This window comes from Papio anubis, chromosome 11, assembly GCF_008728515.1.
Source record: "Papio anubis isolate 15944 chromosome 11, Panubis1.0, whole genome shotgun sequence".
Lineage (NCBI taxonomy): Eukaryota > Metazoa > Chordata > Mammalia > Primates > Cercopithecidae > Papio > Papio anubis.
In genome coordinates this window covers 29,774,439-29,796,174 of record NC_044986.1, presented here as the reverse complement: position 1 = coordinate 29,796,174, position 21,736 = coordinate 29,774,439, and the positions used below count along the sequence as shown (strand labels likewise).

The following is a 21,736-nucleotide window of genomic DNA, read 5'->3' as shown; positions in this document are numbered from 1 at the left end:
ACGTCCAGATGCACAGTCCCATCCTGCCCAATGGGACAGAAAGGGACATATCAGCCCTCCTGACTGATATGCACTAGGGCTCCAGGGTGGGGTGGGGTGGGGGCAGGGTAGGGGTGGGGGGTGCGGTGCATGCCATGGAGCCGTGTTCCATCAGGTCAGACTAAGGTGCAATCTCCGCATGGCCAGTGACCTCAGTATGGACTAGCCTTTAATGCCATCATGTTGTGCCATGTTCTCAGCAACTGTCCCATGAGTACTCGCATCGCCTGGGGCACATTGGTGCCACTGCACAATCCTGTCCCCTCTGTGGGAGACCACCTAGAATGCATGTCCCGCCCACAGTGGGTCTGGGGGCCCCAGAGCCCATGGATATAGGACTATCCCTGTCAGCTGGGTAACTGGCAGAGAAGAGAGAAGGTGGGCAGAGTCATCACAGTGGAGCCAGTTCCAAGGACACCAAAAGCACTTCCCGAGATCGAGTCTGGAACATTTCCTGAGAGCAGGGGTCCTGGAAGGGCAGGTCTTGGCTAGGTAATGGTGAGTGAAACCCACGGGATTGTTTGCTTCCAGAAAGTCAGGAAAGACCCCACTTCCCTACCCACACCATTCAATAGGATTCTAGGCTGAGAACTGTGATTAGGCCTGGGAGAGGAAGGGGCAAGAGAAGGAAGAAGCCTCTGATGGTCTGAGCCGAGGCCTGACTTCTGCTGCAGCCCTTGCAACCAGCCCTGCAGATTGGACAGCCAGTCCCCATCCACCAGGGACATGGCTGCAAGAGGCCTGCATCTGCGCCCGCCCCCGCCCCCGCTCCCAGCCCACCTCCCTGAGTGCTGAGCCTGGGCAGCAGAGGTTGCCTGCTGGGACTTCAGCAAGGCCTGCGGACGCCAGTGCTCCAGGCAGCCCTAGCTGTGGAGCAGGCCAGGCAGCCAAGGCCGGACACACAAAACCAAATTCAGATGTGCTGAACTCTCTTGGCAGATACGTGGGAAGGGATTGCACCACAGCCTGCAAGCTGAGCCGGGGCCTCTGTGCCCCGCTGGCTGTGACTCAAGCTCTGCTTTACGCGTCCCAGGAGAAAATTTGCGAGATGAGCACTCTCTGGTTGAGCTGTTCAGCTGTGCAGAGGTGCAGCAGCCCAGCCCTGTGCCGTGGGCACAAAGCTGTCAGGATCTACCTGCCATCAGGTGGCTGCGGCCACTTTGCACTCTGCCCAGGGCCCAGGTGGGCGAGAGGCATCTCATTCATACATGTAAGGGTTCCCTACCTGATATACCACCAGCCTTCCAGATTCTTCCGGATCACCTCCACTGTGACGCCCTTCTCAAAGCCAATCTCGTCCTTGCTTTGGCTAGTGTAAGGCTGCACGGTGACATACTTCTCCTCTGGGGGTGGGAGCAAGAAAGCAAGATTATTTGAGGTCAGGGTGCAGGTCCTGCTTCCTGTCCCCTCCTTCTGCCCTGGCCTGGCCTTTGTTCAGCTGCTTGCCAAGAAGGTGCACTAGGTCGGCTCTGGCTTCTCCAGGGGAGGGAAGGACCAGGCCCCAGAGGTAGCAGCAGGGAGACCATGGGAGCAGGGGTCACTGCTGCTCCCAGTGTGTGCCAAAGCCAGCCAGGACCCAGGTTGTCAGGCAAGGCCCTGGGAGTGGGGGTCGGCTCTCCCAGCCTGATAATGGCAGCCAGGCTGCCGGGACCTTGAAGTCCACAGGGCTGCAGAAGCTTGCTGGGCCGAGGGCAGGATTAGGAGAAGCTGGCTCCTCATGAGGTGTCCTTGCATGCCTTGAGGCCCCATGGCATACTGCCTCCCCTCAAAATGTGCCGTTTCCATCTGTGTCCCAGACGAACTCTCGTATCCCTGCCCCCAGCTCAACCTCTTGCATCCTTCCTCTGTCTGACCTTCAGACGCTTTAGGGACACCTTGGTGAAGCCTTCCCTGAGCACCCAGTTCATCCATTAACACCTGGTCATGTCATCTCCCAAGAGGAGTCCATGGAACCCAAGTCTCATGGGAGCAGTTTTATGTGTTTTGTTAAGACAAGGGTTCATGGCCAAATGAGCATGGAAACACCAAGCACAGCACAATCAGGTAGCACCCTGGGGCCGTTATTGGGCCAGTGCGCCCAACCGGCTTCTGCAGGAGAACATGCTGTGCCAACCACACAGCCGAGGCCCAGCCCCTCTGGAGGGCAGCCTGCTCTATTTTCAAGGATGTCACTTCAGGGCCTTGCCCAAGGTCTTCCCTAGGCACTGGGAAAGAAGTGCCTTGTAGACTCTCAGGAAGGCTTGGGAGGACAGGTGTTGGGAGAATGGGGTACCACGGTGCCTCCCCTGGTTTTTCTCAGCCTCTCTCCTGGCAGGAGGCCTGGGTGCCTCCCGTTTGGGTCCTTGATCAGGCTTCCAGGAGGGTGTTTCTTCCATGCCTGCTGGGGTCCAGCTCTCCCTGTCCCAGGAGGCCCCTGATAGGTAGACCCCACAGCTGAGTACTCCCTGCCTCTGCTCCTAGCTGGCTGCCTAGAGTCCCTGCCTCCTGGCTGAGACACTCCGGAGAGGACTGCTCGGGGTGGAACACTCCCCACCTCCTCCTCTGGGGGAACAGGAGCTCAGACAGGAGGAGGAAGTGGCAGTCTGGCCATGCCCTTCCGGAGGGTCAACCTGGGCCAATGTTGTCCTCTGTAGTGTGGGTGCTCCCTAGGGGCTGAGACAGTGCCTGGCAGACAGCGAGAGACTGTTGACTGCATCATGACCAGGCAAGGCTGAGCAAGGGTGCTGATGGGAAGCGCTGTGAGCTCAAAACAGCAGGATGCTGGCGCAGACTACTGGCCTCTGGTCTCTGGGACACCCACCCCTCCTGGCTCCCAGCTGTGACAGCCACCCCCTGGGCTCCTTGGCTGGACACCGACAGGCAGCCTGCCTAGGACTGGTGGCCGTGGGGGTGGGAGGCAGCTGCCACCCCAACCCCCAGTTGTGGGAGGGCCATCTGTCCACTCTCCCCTGGATTATCGGGGTCCTGTCTGCAGCCCTGTGCTGAGCTGAGATAGCAGCTCCCTTTGGGGGTGGTTGTGGCTGCCCTGCTGGGCTGTGAGGACAGAACAGATGGGCCACTAGCCAAATTCAAACGGCTGCCCAAAAGCAGAAGGAGGGTGATGACCCATGGGAGCCGGCAGGATTTTTCAGCACGCCCTTCTCTGCTGCAGAACTTGGTCAGCATCGACTCAGGGAGGGCCTTACTCCTGGAGGCTTTCAGATTCCAACCCAGCCATGCTTCGAACTGCTGCCAAGGCGGCCTGAGAACCCTGCCCAGCCAGATTCTGACTCGGCCCTTTGAGAAGTTCAGGGCCCCACAGTCCAACTCTCTCCGCTCTCCTGCCTGCTCCTGGTTCTGCTCCATTTTCCAGTGAGGCATGGCGAATCCCGGCCCAGCAGCGGCCAGAGGGGCAGCGCCAGGCTTCAGGAATCCAGGATTCTGAGGTTAGGATGAGGCGAGGCCTGGGCTCCACATTTTGCCTTTGTTCAGCTGGGCTATTTTTAAAAGCCTGTGGTTCGAGCAGGAAGCCATCATTAAGGTTTTCCTAGGCAAGGTTGCATTTGCAGGGAAAAATGACAGCCCTTCTCATGGGAAGATCAGAGGCGCCCTGCCCTGCCTCATGGCAGAGAACAGGGTCTAGACCATCACGCGGGCTCAGCCTCCTGGGCCACCAGGGCCCAACCCCAGTCTTCATAGCCTCCTGGGGTGCGTGGAAGACAGAATCCCGTGGGCCATGTAAGCTCAGGCTTTCTCCTGAGCTCTTGTGGGTGGGAGCAGAACCAGGGATATCAGTGCTGGCTGGTAAAGTTGAGCTGCTCCTGCAAAAGGTTCTTGGGGGCTCTGGGGCTGCAGCAACCACAGATGTCCAGGAGTTCATGTGCTGCTGGTGAGAGCTCCTGGATGGGAGGCTCGTCCAGCCTGGGTCACTGCACAGGTTGCAGGGATGAGAACCCAGAGCCCTCTTCCCTGGCAGGGCTAGGCAGGCAGACCAGGTCTTCCCAGCTCCTTTCCACCCAGTTGGCTCAGATGGCAGAGGCATGGACTTTCCATGTGGACATGGGCCTTGTGGGTCTCAGGCCTTCCAACTCACAGGTGTCCCGAGAGAGAGACTTGCTTGGGCCACAAATCCCATCTGGGGCTGCCAGACAAGAGAAGGCCCTCAGCGGGCAGCGGTGTGATTCAGGGTGGTCAGGGGCTCAGGAAGAGATTTCCCGTTGGAAATGGGGTTGAGGGAAGGGAGGCTGTGAGCTCCAGTGGGATCCTCAGGGCTTCTGGGAAGCACTGGGGCCGTGGGCACTCTGACCACGCCACCAGGAGACGGTGGCAGCCTGCCCTGGGGAGGGCTAGCCAGGCGGTCAGCCGGGTGGGTGAGGGGGACAGGCCTGCTTTGGTTTTGGAGGCAGGGGCTGGATGCCCTGCAGTTTCCAAACCACAGAAGCCTCCTCTTCCCCAACACTTTCCCCTCTGTCAGCAGTCTCCCCACTCCCCTCCTGCCCCCACGACTTACCCAACCCCACTGAGAGAGGCCTTTTGGTTCCAAGGGCCTGGCTGGCTAAGGGAATGGGGAGCGGAGGCTGTGGGGAAGCTCCGCTTTTCTCTTGTCTAGCTCCTCCACAACCTGCAGCCTGCTTCCCCCACCAGCTCTGCTGTTTGCAGCAAGCGTCTCCAAGCCAACTCTCTGCAAGTTTTTCTTGGCTGCCTGGTTTAACTTAGCCCATCAGGCTGAGGCTGGGAAATTATGTTGTTTAGGTGTCTTATTTAAGAGAGAGAAAGAGAGAGAGCAAGAGCTGGGGGCTTATATTTGCTTAGGTATGGGTGACCAAGAATTAGGCATTTCATTGCATATTTGTGTCTCCACATATCACTGTATGCCTGTGACTGGGCTATATGTGGTGCAAGGCGTTGTGTGTATGAAGCTGTATGTGTCCTTGTGCGTGTTGCTGTGGAGGTACGTGTGGCGTATGTGTGTATGTTGTGTATATGTGTGTGTGTGATGGTTTTGTGACTGTGTATGATGCATTTGTGATTGTATAAACAGAAGACACATGGCACGGTGTATGCGCGGCTGCATAACTGGAGTTGTGTACGTGTACTGTGAGTGGCTGTGTGCCTGGGACTGTGGATATATGGGTATCGGGGAGGCTGGATGTGACAGGGCGTACAGTCATATCTGTGGCCATGAGGGCTGTGCATGTCTGTGGGGTTGTGGAGATGGTCGTGTTTGGGGCTCAGTGTGCAAGGGTGTTTGGAGCCAAACCTTCATCCCTGCTGCGCATTTCCAGACCTGCGTCCCACTCTCTTTTGCCGCCAAGGCTTGAGCTACGTCCTAGCTTTAGCGTGGCCTTCACTCTATGTCCGGCCTGTTCTTGCTGTTTCTACAACTTGGCCCCCAGCCCTGTGTCAGCTTACTGGGTCCGGCCCAGGCCCTGCCCTCAGGACAAGCTGGACTCCTCATGGCCAGTGCTCTGTGCCTGACGCTGAGCCAGCCATAGACTGTAACCACCTTGTCCAGGCTTCCTGCTGCCTTGGGCCTGGGGCAGACACCAAAACATGCTCTTACGGTCATTTAGAACCAAGCTGTGAGGGTGGGGGACACTGGGTGTCCCCGCTTCCAGAAAGGCCAATGTTTATGACATACCCCTCTCTGTGCCGTCACTGTGAGAAGCACACACACCCTGCTCCATGTGGGGCTGGCCAAGCCCTGGCCCAGGGGGTCTGCAGATGTTTAGGGGTTTGATCAGCGGCCCAGCCCTGGGGGTTTGTTCCACTCCCTTACCTCCCAAGTTCCTGGATGCTAGAAAGATCCTGGGTGAGAAAGCTCTAAACCCACAAACATCTGATCAGCCCATGTGCCAGGTCTGGGGGGCTCCCTGGACTCCCCTGGATCAGGCCCCTCCTGAAGCCCAGCAGTTACTGCTCCTGGCTGGACCTGACCCTCAGCAGAGCCTGTTGGGCTGCACCCTGGTACCAGGCTGGGTCTGGCTTTGCTCCCTTTCTAGTTTCCGTGGAGCTGGCGGGAGGAGCGTGAATGTGAGCCGGTCCTTCTTTCTGCTTTGTTTCCAAGCAACTGATAGAAGAACTTTGGCTGAGGGAGCCTTTTCTCAGAGGACAGGGGCCATGAAGGATGGGGGAGTGGGATGGCCCAAACAGGGCTAGACATGCTTAGCTCCTTTAATCTGCAGCTTCCAGGGCCAATGTGGCCTTTCTTAAAGACTCGAGACCCCCTTGTCCCCCTCCTCAAGCCCCTGTACCTTTTCAGGGAACCCACAACTGTGTTCCATGACCCTCATACCCAGGATGTTGACAAAAGCCAGAGCCACCCCCAGTGCCACCCCAGTTCCCAAGCAGGCCCACCCCACACCAGCTGCAGTAGGTGAGAAAAAAGCCTGGCCCATGAATCTGGGTGAATGAGGAGGCCACAGGGCAGAGAGCAGAGCCCGGAAAGAAAGAGCAGTGTTAGCGAGAGACAGGCGGTCGCTGCGAGGGAGGAGAAGCCAGCTCCCGCAGTCACCTCGGCTGTGCTGCCTGTTGACCATCCCGCCCAGGGTCCACCGGCGATCCAGGCGCCGCAGATGGGCCTTGCGTCTCTTGGACACTGGTGTGGGAGATGGCGATGGAGCATGCGGCCAACAGCAACCGGCGGAGAGAATGGAGATGAGGATGAGATGGGATGGGGGCGGGAGGAAGGGGCACAGGGAGGGGAGGCCCACACTTCCAGGTCACCATCACGTGGACTGAACCAAAGGCACGCCCCTGTTGGATGGGGCAGTTACGACAGGTCATGGTTGGCACACAGGGAAAAATTCAACCAAACTCCCCAGTGTGCGCCCCTGAGCCTAGGAGTGGGTTAAAGCCTTTAGAATCCCAGCACCTTAGAGACAAAAGAGGGTCCCTAGCTCCAGCCCAGTGCAAGGCAGCCCCTCAGCTGCAGCCTCCAGGGATGGTGAGATCAGTGTCCCTCACTGCTGGGCGATGCTGATTCCCAGGAGGGTTTGGGGTCCTGCAACATCTGAGCTTATGTCCACTCGCTCACTGAGTACTGACTGTGAACGTGCTACCTTGGACAGGCACCACACTTGGAAGAATCGGTGTGCCCAAGAGAGACTTGGATCCCTTCCTTGCGGAGCTGAAAGCTCTTGCCATTCTGGGAACTTTGCCCTGTGTCTCTGCATTCCCAGGTCCTAGCACAGGGCCAGGCACATAGCTGGGTCCCAGGAAGCAGCTGTTGAATGGAATGACACAAGGGTGGGTGCCAGAGGCCCTGGCTCTGCTCCTCCTCTCAGGCCATGCATTGGGACGTCTGATGACAGGGGCCCCCCTCCCCAGCTTCTCACTGCTCCTGACCCCGCACACTGGGCAGCCTCCTGCACTGCTCCTCTGGTGGCTGCTGCTCGGCTCTGAGCCCCCTGCACCCTCTGCTCAGACCCCAGCTCCAGATGCCTGTCTTCCTGTGGGACTCCCAGATGAAATGGACACTGGAACAGGGCTACAGGGTGCCAGCTGGCCTCACTTCCTGGCACCACAGAAAGAAAGTGCCAGGCTGCCTGGGCCTGGGGATGGGAGGGGGGCCAGTGGCTGGAGTGAAAATAAAACCGTCCCGGACCACTGAGGCCCTGGGAAAGCATTTGCTTTCCTGGAAGGAGAGGGACCTGTCTGACCTGCCTCTTATAAGGAGGAGGGCTGGACAAAAGGCTAGGAGGTGTGGATTCCAGTCCAGGCCCTGCTGCCAGCAACCTGTGTCACTGGGAGGCTGGCCATTCCTCTCTAAGCCTGTCTCTCCTCATCTGTCTTAGAGTGACACCACCTGCCCTGGCGTGAGCCTAGACAAGGGGCTGAAAGGCTCTGGGAAACATGAATCAGGTCCTGTGCAAGGCCTCCTGGTGGGGCGGGGAGAGGTGGAGGAGGTGTGTAGGGCTTCTCTGTAGAGATGGACGGGTTCAGCTCATGGCCAGACCAGAGGCCGCATTCACAGTAAGGTGTTGATGTCGGCATTTACTCTGTGTGCCAGGCCCAGTTTAAACCACGTACAAGGATCATCTCACTTGGGCCTCACAAAAGCCCTATGTGGTTAGCATCTTACAAATGGGGAAACAGAGGCACAGGGTTTTAAGGAACACTCTGTGTCAGGCAGCATGTGAATCCAGGCAGTCTGGCCCCAAAGCCCAGACTCTTACCACAGACTCTACACCCCGAGTTATTGTTCTTCCCCTAACTCTGCTGCCCCTTGGGCTGCCAAGCCCTGGGAAGAGGGGGCTGTGGGTAGGGGACAGGGTCTGGGTGTTGGGGAATCTGCTCACTACCTGGGTACACGCCCTTGGTACAGCAGCACAGAAGACCGTGGTCTGTTCCGCATGTCCCACTATGCGCCCACTCTGGAGAAGCAGGTCCATACTGGTAGGTGTAGGACACAGGAGCAAAGGCAGAGACTTGGGTTCTGGTCTTGGCTCTATCACAAATGAACCCGAGGGCTTGACAGAGGTGACACACCTCTCCTGGTTCACTGAAGCACCCCGCGAATGTCAGGCTTGGACCCGCACCTCTATCAGTGGTCAAGAAAGTCTCAACTCCCACCCTTACCACCATACTGAACTCCCACAGCATACCTGGGTTCAAGAGCAGCATGAACATATACCAGAGTGTCTCATGATAAGGACATACCAGAATAGCCAATCATCTTTTCTTCCCAAAGTAATGAAGCATGAGCTACTAGGAAAGCTTTGATAGGATGCAGGCTTCCAATTTCTGTCTACAGGGCTCAGAGCACCTATGATGGGATGGCCATAGTGCTGGGGTAGAGATGGCTGCAGAGGGAACTAGGGTCGGCCAATCTCTTGGCCATGTGGCTGCAGGTGCAGAAAGACTAGTGGACACACCACAGCAGCTGAGGCCTTAGGCCCAGGGGACCCATCCCTGAGCCCTTCTGTAGATCTGGGTGGGAAATGCCCAAGAGGTGATGGTGGAATCCACAGCTATCCAGAAGTTGCCAGGAGTATTGGCACACAGGCCCTGTCAGAGGAGTGCAGAGGAACCTATTTTAGGAGAATCACCCTGGGCACGCGCGCACACACACACACACACACCCCCTCTGAACGCAGAACCTGCACTGGCAGCCTGATTCTTCCTCCATCAAGGTCAAAATCCTGCACAACCCACTACTACTTGTTCTGCGCGCAAAGCACCTGCCGTCTGTTCCAACCAGGCTGGCATCTGTGCTCCACGCCTCTCAGGCACTTTCCTGCCTTGGCCTTCTCCCCACTCAGTGCCTAAGTCCTCCCTAATCGACCCAACAGCTCCGCTCTGACCTTCCTGGTGCAGCCTTTTCAACTGGGGCTCTGATTCATACACGCACTGCCCTAGAGCTGCCTGTACTGCTTACAAGCAAAATGCCTCACAGAGAGGTGTGTGGCACAGCAGTGAGGACCACGGGACAAAGGAGGTGGACTAGGGTCCAAACCTGATAAACATCTTGAAGCCTCAGTTCCCACAGCTGGAAGGATGGGGGTGGCCATAGTCACAGAGTCCTCCCAGGGTGCGGGCAAGGGCATTTCAGGACCTGGTCTAGTATCTGGTACTTCGCGAACTCCTGCTGTTTTTGAGAGGCCCTGGCATACCTTGTAGAATGTAGAACTAGGGGCTGGGCACTGTGGCTCATGCCTGTAATCCCAGCACTTTGGGAGGCTGAGGTGGGTGAATTGCTTGGGGCCTGGAGTTCAAGACCAGCCTGACCAACATGGTGAGACCCCATCTCTACTAAAAACAAAAATTAGCCAGGCGTGGTGGTGGGTGCCTGTAATCCCAGCTACTTGGGAGGCTGAGGCATGAGAATTGCTTGAGCCCAGGAGGCAGAGGTTGCAGTGAGCTGACATTGTGCCACTGCACTTTAGCCTAGGAGACAGAGAGAGCAAGGCTCTGTCTCAACAACAACAAAAAGAATGTGGAACTAGGTAGGAGGCGAGGCTGGGGACTGCAGGCATATGAGGCCAGACCTAGCTCAGGGGCCAAGACTCTCCCCTGCTGTAGAGGTGCAATGGAACCAGAGGGGAGATTGGTGCAGGCTCGGCCCCAGGGCTCAGGGAGCAGCCCAACCTGAACATGCGGACCCTTCCCAATGGGGCCTCGTCCCTGGAAACCTGTCACACAGAGGAAGCACATGGCAGGGGCCGAGGCTCTGGTCAAGGGGTTGAAATAAAGCCTCGACATAGGAGGAAGGGTGAGGCCCCAACCGCCAACCGAGTAACTGACATTTAGGGGAAGGATGAATAAGGAGCTGGCGCTTGGTGGCTGCTTACTTTGGCCTGGCAGCAGGAAGCAGGCCTGGAGGTGGCCGGAGCGCCGGGTGGCGGCCTTGATCCCTCTGGCTTTCAGACACATCCATCTGGACCATCCCCACCAACCGTTAGGGAAAGAATTCCTGCAGCCAGGCCATGGGAGGCTTGGAAGCCACTAGGAGCAGGCAGCCAGGAACTGGGGGTGGCTCAAATGGACTGGGCTCAGGCAGCCTGCTCTGGGGAGTACAGAAGCCACAGATGGGTCCAGGCCAGTGCTGGCTTAGGGGGCAGGGGCAGGCTCTTTGAAATGCAAGGAGAAAGACCCTGAAAAACCTCACTGAGTAGTTTTTAAGTGTTTGGAATTAAAAAAAAAAAAAAAGAAAAAAGAAAAAAAGGAAGAGCTGGGTGCAGTGGCCCACACTCGTAATTCCAGCACTTTGGGAGGCCAAGGCGTGTGGATTGCTGGAGCCCAGGAGTTTGGCCAATATGGTGAAAGCCCGTCTCTAGAAAAAAATACAAAAATAAAAAATAATAAAAAAAGGGGAGTGGGCAGGAAAACAAACCTCACAGAGTTAAAGCTAATCACAGAGGCTGACTGTGTAGGGGTCTGAGCCACCCCTCAGTTCCTGAGCCCCTGAGACAGAGCAGCAGGGGTCGGACTGGGGTGGGAGGTGAGATTTTGGGCCAGCCTTACTGAGATGGGATCCCAAGGGAGGAGGCTGGGATACGGCTCAGCTCACTTCAGGGGTTCCGTTGGTTTTAGGGAAGAGTGGGAGAGCTGCCTCCAGAGGCCGCGTTGCTTCCTGCCCCTTGGACCTGCAAGCCCTCACCTTCTCCAGTCTTGGAGGTGTTGATGTCGGAGTCATCCCGAGTACCATTCTGGGCCTCCAGGTAGGTGGCAGGGACCCAGCCCTGCTCCTCAGAGGTGCTCACGAACCACCAGCCTGCAGGGAGGACAAGAAAGAACAGGACTGTGAGAGACTGCAGGGTGACAGGCGTGGCTCGGGGGCCAGGACGAGGAGGGAAGGAGAGGCACAAGAAGTGGAGCACGGAGCCAGATGGCCTGGGCACCCAGCAAATGGCTGGCCCAGCTCCAGCCTTGAGGAGCCTGCATCTGTTCTAAGGCAGGAAAGACCAGCACACTCCCTGAGAAGTAGGACGAATAAACTGCGACCCACACTAACAAATGTCTGATGGAAAATGAAATAGACATAGTGATATGTCCAGTGTGTGAAAATTCATCTTGTAGGAAAGGCCAAGGGAGCTCCGGCCATACAGAGAGACCATTTATGGTCTTTCAAACCCATTAGGATGCTGGTTTGCCTGGAGCTTGGCTGCCTTCTCAGCTTTCAAAGGCATCCAGACTAAGTGCCTCACAGACAGTGTCTAACAGTCAACGGTTGCCTTTTCCCCATCACGGGTCAGTGGTACCGTTGCATTGGCGCCACTCACAGCTGCCCTTTAAGTGTGTTGACGTTTCGGTCGCAGTCACACTAAGTGGGCACTGCATCCTCACACGATGCTTGAAGATCATGGCCAAGTGATAAAGCCTCATTCATACAAAGTCCTCTGAGCACCCAGGTCTTGGACTCCACTAACTACCTTTGGTCCCTTCCGAGAAGGTCCTCTTCACACAGTCCTGTCTTCCTCCTCATCCCTTCTTCCCTGACACTTCTTTGTCCCCAAAAGTAATTTGGTACTGATTCTCTTTTCTGCTCATGGCCCAGTTCTCCATTTCCTGTCTGGAGAACTCAGGGCTTCTCCCTGGGCAGCACTTGAGGCCCTGTCACCATCCACTGCAGTGAGTGACCACCCAAGGATCTAGGAGGCATGTTGGGGGAGGGGAGGCTCTCAGGTACCCCCACATGGGCTCAGCACTGGGAGGTGGAGGCGGCTCTGTGATAGCTGCTGTGAAAACAATGGAGAGGAGGGGAAAACTGCCAGGTACCACTGCACAGTCGTGGGGAGACCTCAAGGACTTAGAACCCCAGCTCATCTTCTAGGTCTTCAACTAGGTCCCCACCGTCCCATATGACAGGTCTGGGCTTGCAAACAGCCAGCAGTCTAGTCCTGAATACCCTCTGTCTCCTACCCTTTCTGGGGAGTTCCACAGCCCTCTGCTTGCAGCTCTGCGAAGCCCATGAAATGCCCTGGACCAGGAGTCTGGACTCTTGAGGTCCAGGCCTCTGTGGCTCTGGTGCCTCAGGAGGGCCACTGCCCTTTTAGGGTCTCGGTGTCCTCTTCTCTGGAGAGGGGTTATCTCTGAGCTACTGGCTCAAACACCATGATCCAGGGCCCTGCGGGCTGCCTGGGACAGCCCACAGACTCTGTCCCTCTCTGCCTGGGACAGCCCACAGACTCCTCTGTCCCTCTCTGCCTGGGACAGCCCACAGACTCCTCTGTCCCCTCTGCCTGGGACAGCCCACAGACTCCTCTGTCCCCTCTGCCTGGGACAGCCCACAGACTCCGTCCCTCTCTGCCTGGGACAGCCCACAGACTCCGTCCCTCTCTGCCTGGGACAGCCCACAGACTGTCCCTCTCTGCTCGACAGCCCACGACTCGCCCCTTTCCTTCTGCCTGGGACAGCCCACAGACTGTCCCTCTCTGCCTGGGGTGAGAGAAGAGAGGTAACAGGATCACTTCCGGAGAACCCCGGGTCAGGCCCTCTGCTCCCTGTGCCCATCTCCCTCCCCTAGGCTCTGCCAACCCTGGTGACCACAACCTTCTCTTATGACACAACCCATACACGTCTGAGAAAAGGCAAACTGGGCCAATGAGTCACAAGCCATCAGAGTCAGGAAGATCCGGGGATATGCCCCCACTGCAGGTGAAGCAATGCCACCGGTCCGATTCCTCTACCTCCTGCTCTTGCTCCAAACCCTGTGTCTCCCAGATTGCCCGCTTCTCAGACTGTCCGTGCCCGGGCCACGTACTGCCACATTTATTTCATAAACATGTACATAGGTGAATGAGACACTGTGGCACCGAGGGGCTGTAGAGCCTTGATTGGAGCCTAAGCAGGCTGGCCTCTAACCCCTACACTCTGCTGTCTGTGCAGGACCAGGATAGGCAGGCAATCTCCAGGGTGAGAAGCCCACACCAGTTCTCAGGTAAACTCTCTACCCCAGGGCCCTGAGACCTCCTGCACTGGGACATTGGTCTGAGGCTGGAAGAGGGCAGGTGGGCATCATGGGCATGCTGGATAGGTCTCTGGGTCACAGAAAAAGGTAGGTACCTCTTTGGAGAGAACAGCTGAAGTCACTGAGCAGCTTGTGGTTACAGGCAGGTGCTGGAACCCAGTGGTTGGGGACAGGGCAGCAGCCACTGGCAGGTCAGAGACTTCTGGACACACCACTAAAACTTATTGTCATTTCCCTGGCCGCCGGGGCTGGAGGTGGTTATTAGAGCACCAGACATCTCTACTCACTCAACTTGTGGGTGATGAGACTGCTTCCAGGTGGGCTGTAATTATGGGAACTCAGGAAGGGTCCAGACCATGCTTGGGGCATGCAGTACCCTTGAGAGCTAGCTATAGTGGGCAATGGATGCCCACACTGGGGCCAAAGTCAGGCTGGAGGAGGTGGACTTTGGCACCTAGGGAGCCCCCACCTGACCTCTACTTGCACCTTGGCTGTTCCGACATTTGGATAAACAAGAGGCACCATTCCTTCCACATTCGGCTATTGGGAGGAAAGCCAGTAGGACCCATTCGTTGACGTGGTGGAAGGGGTTTCACTGTCTACTTCCCTTGACCCAGGAAAAGCCCAACCTCCACTAGCTAGTCAAGGAGTCCCAGGGCTCTGTCTCCATGAGAATGCCCAACAAGCTTTCCATGTCTACCCTTTACAGAGACGTCCAGCAGAGGCAAAGGGCCTAGGCCTGTCTACCTGGGGAGAGGAGGGGAGAAGCAGCAATGGATGCAGGGAGCCTTTCAGCTGCCTTATGGCCCCGGGCCTGGAGTGGATATCTGCCTTCGTTCTCTCTGCCCGATTCAGGTTGGGAAAATATTACAGAGGCTTGCATGTCAATTCCCCTGCCTTTTGCCTGAAGGTGGCAGGAGGTCACCCTCATCTTGCCCACAGCCACTTGCACATTCTGAACCCAGCATGGGGCACTGAGAGGGCTGCCTGGAGAAGTACCCCCGTCCTCCCTGATGCTCAGGCCAGCATGGTTTGGTTGCTCAGAAGCTGTGACTGATGGAGGCCCCAAAGCAGCCAGAGGGCATGGACTTCGCAAGGGGCTCTGCCTGGGATGTTTTTCCCCCTTCTTGAGCCTCTGGGGGAGCACTCTCAGGAACCCCAGCGGCCTCTGCCAGGAAGCACCAGTCCCAGCTGTTCTCCCACAGACACTGGCTGGAGGTCACAGAGTAGGGCTCTCCCGTCTCTCTGGGCTGTCATGTGACCCTGCCTCCTTTACCACAGACGTGGGCACATCTGGCCACTCATCTCCTGATTAGTCTGTCATCTCTCTGGACACTGTTGATGGTTCCAAGCAAAGCTACTCAGGGGATTTTTTAGGAGCAAACATGGGTGCTTTGATGATCTGAAACCTGAGTCCCACAAAACTCAGGAATTGCAGGGGGCATATGGGGTGAGAAGGCTTGAGAATTAAGTCAATAAAGCAGCAGCAGAGTCAAGAGATAAAGAGCCAGAAGCGCTGGCTTGTGCCTATAATGTCAGCTGTTTGGGAGGCTAAGGTGGCTCACTTGAGGCCAGTTCAGCCTGGACAACATAGCAAGACCCCCACCCCCTTCTCTTCAAAAAAAAAAGAAAAAAAGATAAATCCCCCTTATCTACATGGGATACATTCCGAGACCCCCAGTGGATGCCTGAAATTGCAGATAGTACCAAGCCCTTATATATACTATTTTTTTTCCCCATACATACATGCCTATGAAGAAGTTTAACTTATAAATTTAAGGCCAGGAGTTCAAGACCAGCCTAGGCAACAAAGTGAGACCCTATCTCTACCAAAAAGTTTAAAATTAGCCAGGTGTAGTGGCACACACCTGTAGTCCTAGCTACTTGGGAGGCTGAGGTGGGAGGATCGCTTGAGCCCAGGAGCTTAAGGCTGCAGTGAGCTATGATCGTGCCACTGCACTGCAGCCTCAGTGACAGGGCAAGACTGCCTCTAAGTAAATAAATAATTTATAAATTTAATAATAAATAGAAATTTACAAGTTAGGCGCAGGAGATTAACAATAATTAATAAAATAGAACAATTATAACAATATGCTGTAATAAAAGTTATGTGAATGTGGTTTCCATCTCTCAAAATACTGTAATATTTTCTGACCATGGTTAACCTCAGGTAGCTGAAACCATAGAGAGCAAAACTGCAGACGGTTGGGGGGACTACTGCATCTGGAGCTGGGTTTCAGTCATTTGAACAGAGACAGTCCTTGCTGATGCCACCCCTAACAATCACTAAGCATCATGACTGAAGATCCCCCATCGCGAACTAAATCTGAGGAACAAAAGTCAACCAGGCACCTGCCACAGACCTCAGGAGGGAAGGACAGAGCCCACCAAGCCATTCTGGGCATGTGGTCACCCCCCAAATTTCTGCTCACCAGGATGTAACCCCCAAGAATCCCAAAGAGCTGACACCACAATTCCCAACTCAGAGTCACTTATAGGAGGCTCTTGAAAGCTGAGGCTCTCACATGCCTTCGCAGGTCCAGGTTCTAATGTCAGTAGTGGTCAGGTGGGGGTGGTTCATGCCTGTAATCCCAGCACTTTGGGAGGCCAAGGTGGGAGGACTGCTTGAGCCCAGAAGTTCAAGACCCACCTAGGCAGCATAGCGAGATCCCATCTCTTACCAAAAAATGTTGATAGCGCACAGTTCCGGTTCCCATGTCTCATCCTGACGCTTCTCGCACTAACCACCCTAGGTGGTGGTGTGTATCTGTGGTCCCTGCTACTTATGAGCCTGGGGTGAGAGGATGGATTGGGCACAGGAGGTTGAGGCTGCAGTGAGCCATGATCACACCACTGCACTCCAGCCTAGGTGACAGACCGAGACCCTACCTAAAAAAAAACCAACCACATACCCTTGTCCACACCTCCCCCAGCACACTTCCTCTCCACTACTGCACTCTCAGATCCTGTGGGAAAGAAAACGGTGCCTCTGCATACGTTGGAGGGGCTCACTAGCTGATGCCTGAGCCCTTTGGGGGAGCTGGGCCACATCCAGGGGTTCAGGTTTTGCTTGCTCCTCAGTGGTGCACCAGTGACTTTGGTCAGGAGCCCTGGTTGCCACAATTGACGTCTGAGCTGCTGGCACCTGGCAGAGGCCTGTCAGCAGCCATGGGTGGGGTCAGCCCAGGGAGTCTTTCCAAGACGTCCAACAATGTGACCCACGCCAGGCTTCCTGGAGGTCTGCATAGAGCTGGGGTGGGCGCCTCTGCTTATGTTAACCTGTGCCCACCTAGGTGGTATTTGAGCCTATCTTTGCTCAGTGGAGTGCCCACAGCCAAGTTGGTGGCAGGCTCTTCTCTGCAGCTGTCATCTCCCCTAGCATCAACAGAGCCTGGGCCGGGCGTGGTGGCTCACGCCTGTAATCCCAACACTTTGGGAGGCCAAGGCGGGCAGATAACAAGATCAAGAGATCGAGACCGTCCTGGCCAACATGGTGAAACCCTGTCTCTACTAAAAATACAAAAATTAGCTGGGCATGGTGGTGCGCGCCTATAGTCCCAGTAACTTGGGAGGCTGAGGCAGGAGAATCGCTTGAACCCGGTAGGTAGAGGATGCAGTGCGCTGAGATCACACCACTGCCCTCCAGCCTGGCAACAGGGTGAGACTCTGTCTGAAAAACAAACAAAAAAACCAAACCTCCCCCGCCGCCAATAAATAAATAAATAAATAAAACAGAGCCTGACACAGGAAGGACCTGAGACCTGAAGCCACACAGCCCCACTCTGCACATGCTGGAGCTGGCACGGCAAGCCCAGGCTGTTGAGGATGAAAGTCTCAGCCCCGGCCGGGTGCGGTGGCTCAAGCCTATAATCCCAGAACTTTGGGAGACCCAGGCAGACGGATCGCTTGAGGCCAGGAATTTGAAACCAGCCTGGCCAACATAGTGAAACCCTGTCTCTACTAAAAATACAAAAATTAGCCGGGTGTAGTGGCCCATGCCTGTAATCCCAGCTACTGGGGAGGCTGAGGCATGAGAATCACTTGAGCCCGGTAGCTGGAGGTTGCAGTGAGCCAAGATCATGCCATTGCATTCCAGCCTGGGTGACAGAGTGAGACTCTGTCTCAAAAACAAAAACAAAAACAAAAAAACGCTGGGCGTGGTGGCTCACACCTGTAATCCCTGTAGCACTTTGGAAGGCCAAGGCAGGCAGATCACTTGAGGTCAGGAGTTCAAGACCAGCCTGGCCAACATGGTAAAATCGTGTCTCTACCAAAAATACAAAAAAATTAGCCAGGTGTGGTGGTGGATGCCTGTAATCCCAGCTACTCGGGAGGCTGAGGCATGAGAATCACTTGAACCCGGGTGGTGGAGATTGTGGAGCCGAGAGCATGCCATGGCACTCCAGTCTAGGCAATGGAGCAAGACTCTCTCAAAAAAAAAAACAAAAAAACCAGACTCAGCTCAAGTCTTGATGGCACAGTGGGGGAATAGGATTCTAATAGGATCCTAAGTTGCTATTAAATATCTTAGGGTGAGGAGCTCCTGGTCAGCAGTTAATGTGGTCCAGCCACTGTAGAAGCTTCTGGTGCAGAAGCTTCTGAGAGGTGGGAAGAACTCAAGAGACAATCCTGGGCACATCCCTGGGCCACCCACACAGTCTGAGAGGCAGACTGCCATGCTGCCCTGCCCAGTGGGCCCCTCTGCCGTACATTCGGCTCCACAGCAAGTTTTTGCCCAGCTCTCCTTGTGCGCTGAGGCCTGTGTGGCAGAGATAGGAGCGGGGGCCAGGCCTGCTCCGCCCCCGGGAGCTTCCAGCTGCCTGTGAGTGCAGACCCACCCGCCATCCCGGATCTCTGGCTCCTGGGGAAGGAAAGGAGCAGGACTTACATGGAAAGCTTGCCCAAGAATGAAGAAGAAGAGGAGAGGATGCCTCCAGTGGAGAAGAGACCCAGATCCTGGGATCAGGAGGCCTTTGGAACCAAGGAGAAAGGCCTTGTGTGCTTGGACATGATATGCACATAGCACCAAGGCCATGTCTGTACATGTGTGTATCACACATATTTACAGCTGAACACTGAGCAGGGCGGTCTGTGTTAGGCACTTGCTCTACATATATTACTTTATTCACACTTCAAGGATCTTGAGAAATAAATGTTCTTGTCATCATCCATCCCGCTTTGCAGATGAGGACTCTAGGCTTCACAACCAGGGAGTCCAACTGCAGAACCCAGGTTCTTAGCCACCGTCAGCAGATAAGGTACAGGTCTGTTGCACGCACGAGGGTAAGGTGACTCCTTGAGAATGCATGTCCCTGAATATTGGTACTTTACACAGATACCTGAGAGTGGACACGTCTCTGAGCAGGAGAGATGCCAGCCTGCATGTACCTGGGTGTCAATGTGTACAGTTGATGGTCCTCTGGGAACAGAGGCAATAATTAGGGATACTGAGTCAGAAAGACTCGAAGTCAGGTCCTGGCTTGCTGCTTCCCAGTTGTGTGACCTTAGGAAAGTTACTAAACCTTTCTGAGTCTCAGTCACCCTCTTTGTAATGACAGTAATGAATGGAGCATATTTCCTGAGGTTGATGAGGGGAATAAAGGAGATACTGCAGGGCGGTAGCTTAGGTTGAGCTATTATCCACATGATGGTAGTCGTTAATCACTAGAGGGTCAGCACCCATAGGTGGCCAGGTGGTGTCTGTGCCACGCACAAGCAGAGGACAGCCTGCGCATATCAGGAGGCACTTGCTTATCTCGGGAAACTGACTTGAGCGTGTGTAGGCGTGTGCCCACGCATCTGCTCTAAGCTGGGGTTTTAGGGCTGTCTTCAGGGGTTTCAGAAGGATGGAAGGAAGTGGACTGAGAAAGTGGCCCTATCTGTGCCCAGGTTTGGGGGCAGCTGTTCTCTGGCTGGCTGCCACCTGGCTTCTTCCCTGAGAAGTCAACCCTGGTTTCCAGGTACAAAGGAAGCAGGATCTTTTTGGGAGGTGGGGCAGGGAGCTTGGTGGCAGCAAGAGATAATGGGGACCCTTCCAAGGGGCCTGGGCTGGCTAGGAGCCCCCTTAGTGCACCCTCCAGCCCAGCCTGGCAGCCAGGCCTTCTGATGCCCACCAGGTCGTTTGATGCCTGCCAGGGCCTTGCTTAGGCAGGTCTTCTGGCCTGGAGTGCCTTTATGCTGAGATGACCCCTCCCAGACAGGGGCCAGGGAAGGGGCTACCACACTCATTCCCTTGAATGGGAAACTGCAGCCTGTTTTAGAGGAACCCTGAGAGACGACCCCAGGTACACATGGTGTGTGGCGGAAACCTTTATTCTAGAGTCTCTTGCCCTGGTCTTCAGGGCTAAACCCCAAGACCGGAGAATTTGTTTAGGAGAATCCCAAACTGGACAATACCCCGAAGCTGCCTCACTTGGCCTCTCCTCCCATCGGGCCCTGTCTCTGCAATGCCAGAAGACCAGGGCCCAGCCCTTTCCAGGTGGCAGAGGCCCAGAAAGAACGAACATGTACCCTGGCATTTGCAGCCAGCCCTGCTCTGTGGGCCTCAAGTAACAAGCCACTTTGCAATGACCCAGAGGCTAAGGAGAGGAGAAAGCAACATGGGGAAGTTCTGGCCAGCACTTCCAGCTCAGGGCAGGGAAGGGAGGATGTCCTAGCCCCAGGAGGGAGAAGCTCGGGCCCAAGCACCAGGTCCTCCCTCTCTCCAGGCTGAGCATCTTCAGTGAACTGGCCCAGCAGAGTCCACCTGTTTGGCCAATTGCAAAGCTCTCTCAAATTGACTGATGCTGACACCAGGGGAGGGAGGGAAAGAGTAGAGATGGAGCCAGGCGTGGTGGCTCACACCTGTAATCCCAGCACTTTGGGAGGCCGAGGCGGACGGATCACGAGGTCAGGAGATCGAGACCATTCTAGCTAACACAGTGAAACCCCGTCTCTACTAAAAATACAAAAAAATTAGCTGAGCCTGGTGGCAGGCGCCTGTAGTCCCACCTACTCAGGAGGCTGAGGCAGGAGAATGGTGTGAACCTGGGAGGCAGAGCTTGCAGTGAGCCGAAATCGAGCCACTGCACTCCAGCCTGGGCGACAGAGCGAGACTCCGTGTTAAGAAAAAAAAAAAAAAAGAGGTAGAGATGGAAACTGAGGCAAAGATTGACACACACACAGAGACAGAGGGAAATGAAAGAGTGAGCCAGACAGAGCGAGAGGCCAGGAGAGGGACCGGGGCCTTAGCCTCTCCAGGAATGGGGGAGCCTGGCTGAGAGCGGCAGGAAGTGACGGACACTCCCAGGCCACTGCTGTCCCCAGGGTGACTAGACCACAATGGCTTCCTTAAGGAGGGAGAATAATGAGCTCGTTAGGGCCAGAGTGAGGCCAGCTGCACACAATTAGGATGTTAATAAAGTCTTCTGAGGTCAGGGCTTGGCCTAGGACAAAACAGCTGGTGTGGGGAGGGGAGACCCCCACTCCTTCCTCTCCCTCTGAAATCCTCTCGTCCTCCCGACTCCCCACCCTCCAGCCCTGTTCAGCCCAGGATTGCACCCAAGGATGCTTCTTAACCCCTTCTTCCTAGACAGACCTCGGTTAGGATCCTAGCTTTACCACTCACTGTTGGCGTGACCTGGGGTAGGTCACTGGCCCTCTCTGAGCCTCACTGGCACACCAGAGTAATATTAAGTACCTGGGGATGCCCAGTGGCATCAGGAACATACAGTGTATGCAATACCCAGAGATTTTCACCAGCGAGTATTTCCCGAGCACCTGGTATGGGCCAGGTCCTGTTCCACGCATGAGGACACTGCAGTGAACAACACCCATCCGGGACTCAGGCTCTCCTCCCCCATCACCCAGGCACGGCACATGTGGGGCTCGATTGCCACCTGTGCCCTGGCCCTGAGGCCTGCTGGAGAAGGCTGGACTTCAGGCTCTGGGCACAAACCCAGAGGATTTCGAGGCAGGATGAGATTCAGAGCTTGGAGTTTGGAAAAACCCAGGAGGCTTTAGGTGACTTCCAGGCTTCATGTTTTCTTTCCCCATGAGTTCATCTCACTCCTTCACATCTGGCCTAACACCAGGTAATTCAGAGCTCAGAATGTGGGCTGTGCTCATTTCATGCCCAGACCTATGTAGGGTTTTGGTGTCCAGGTGAGGAAGGGTGCATGGTGGAGCTAGGAAAAGAGGAAGACAGGCCTTTCCTCAAACTCCTCCTCATACGGGCTCGGGGTGCGGGAACAGCAGCAGCCCGCTTCCAGAACCCTCAGCCAGCACCCTGACCAGCTTCCCAAAGTGCCTCTATTTATGATTTAAACC

At 55.7% G+C, this 21,736-nt stretch overlaps 1 protein-coding gene across 14 annotated transcripts in view; it reads right to left on the bottom strand.

Annotated features, from left to right (window-relative positions):
* Positions 1–21,736, bottom strand: part of SH3PXD2A (SH3 and PX domains 2A) — a 255,824-nt gene that overhangs the window by 19,562 nt on the left and 214,526 nt on the right. For 9 of the 14 annotated variants that reach the window (XM_017944296.3, XM_017944298.3, XM_017944295.3 and 6 more), the window contains 3 exons: positions 11,120–11,233; positions 6,533–6,616; positions 1,265–1,382 (listed from right to left, as the gene is read on the bottom strand). In XM_017944296.3, the coding sequence (XP_017799785.1) occupies positions 1,265–1,382; positions 6,533–6,616; positions 11,120–11,233 (316 nt within the window). The other 5 variants (XM_003904217.4, XM_017944299.3, XM_031652099.1 and 2 more) reach the window with 3 other exon arrangements.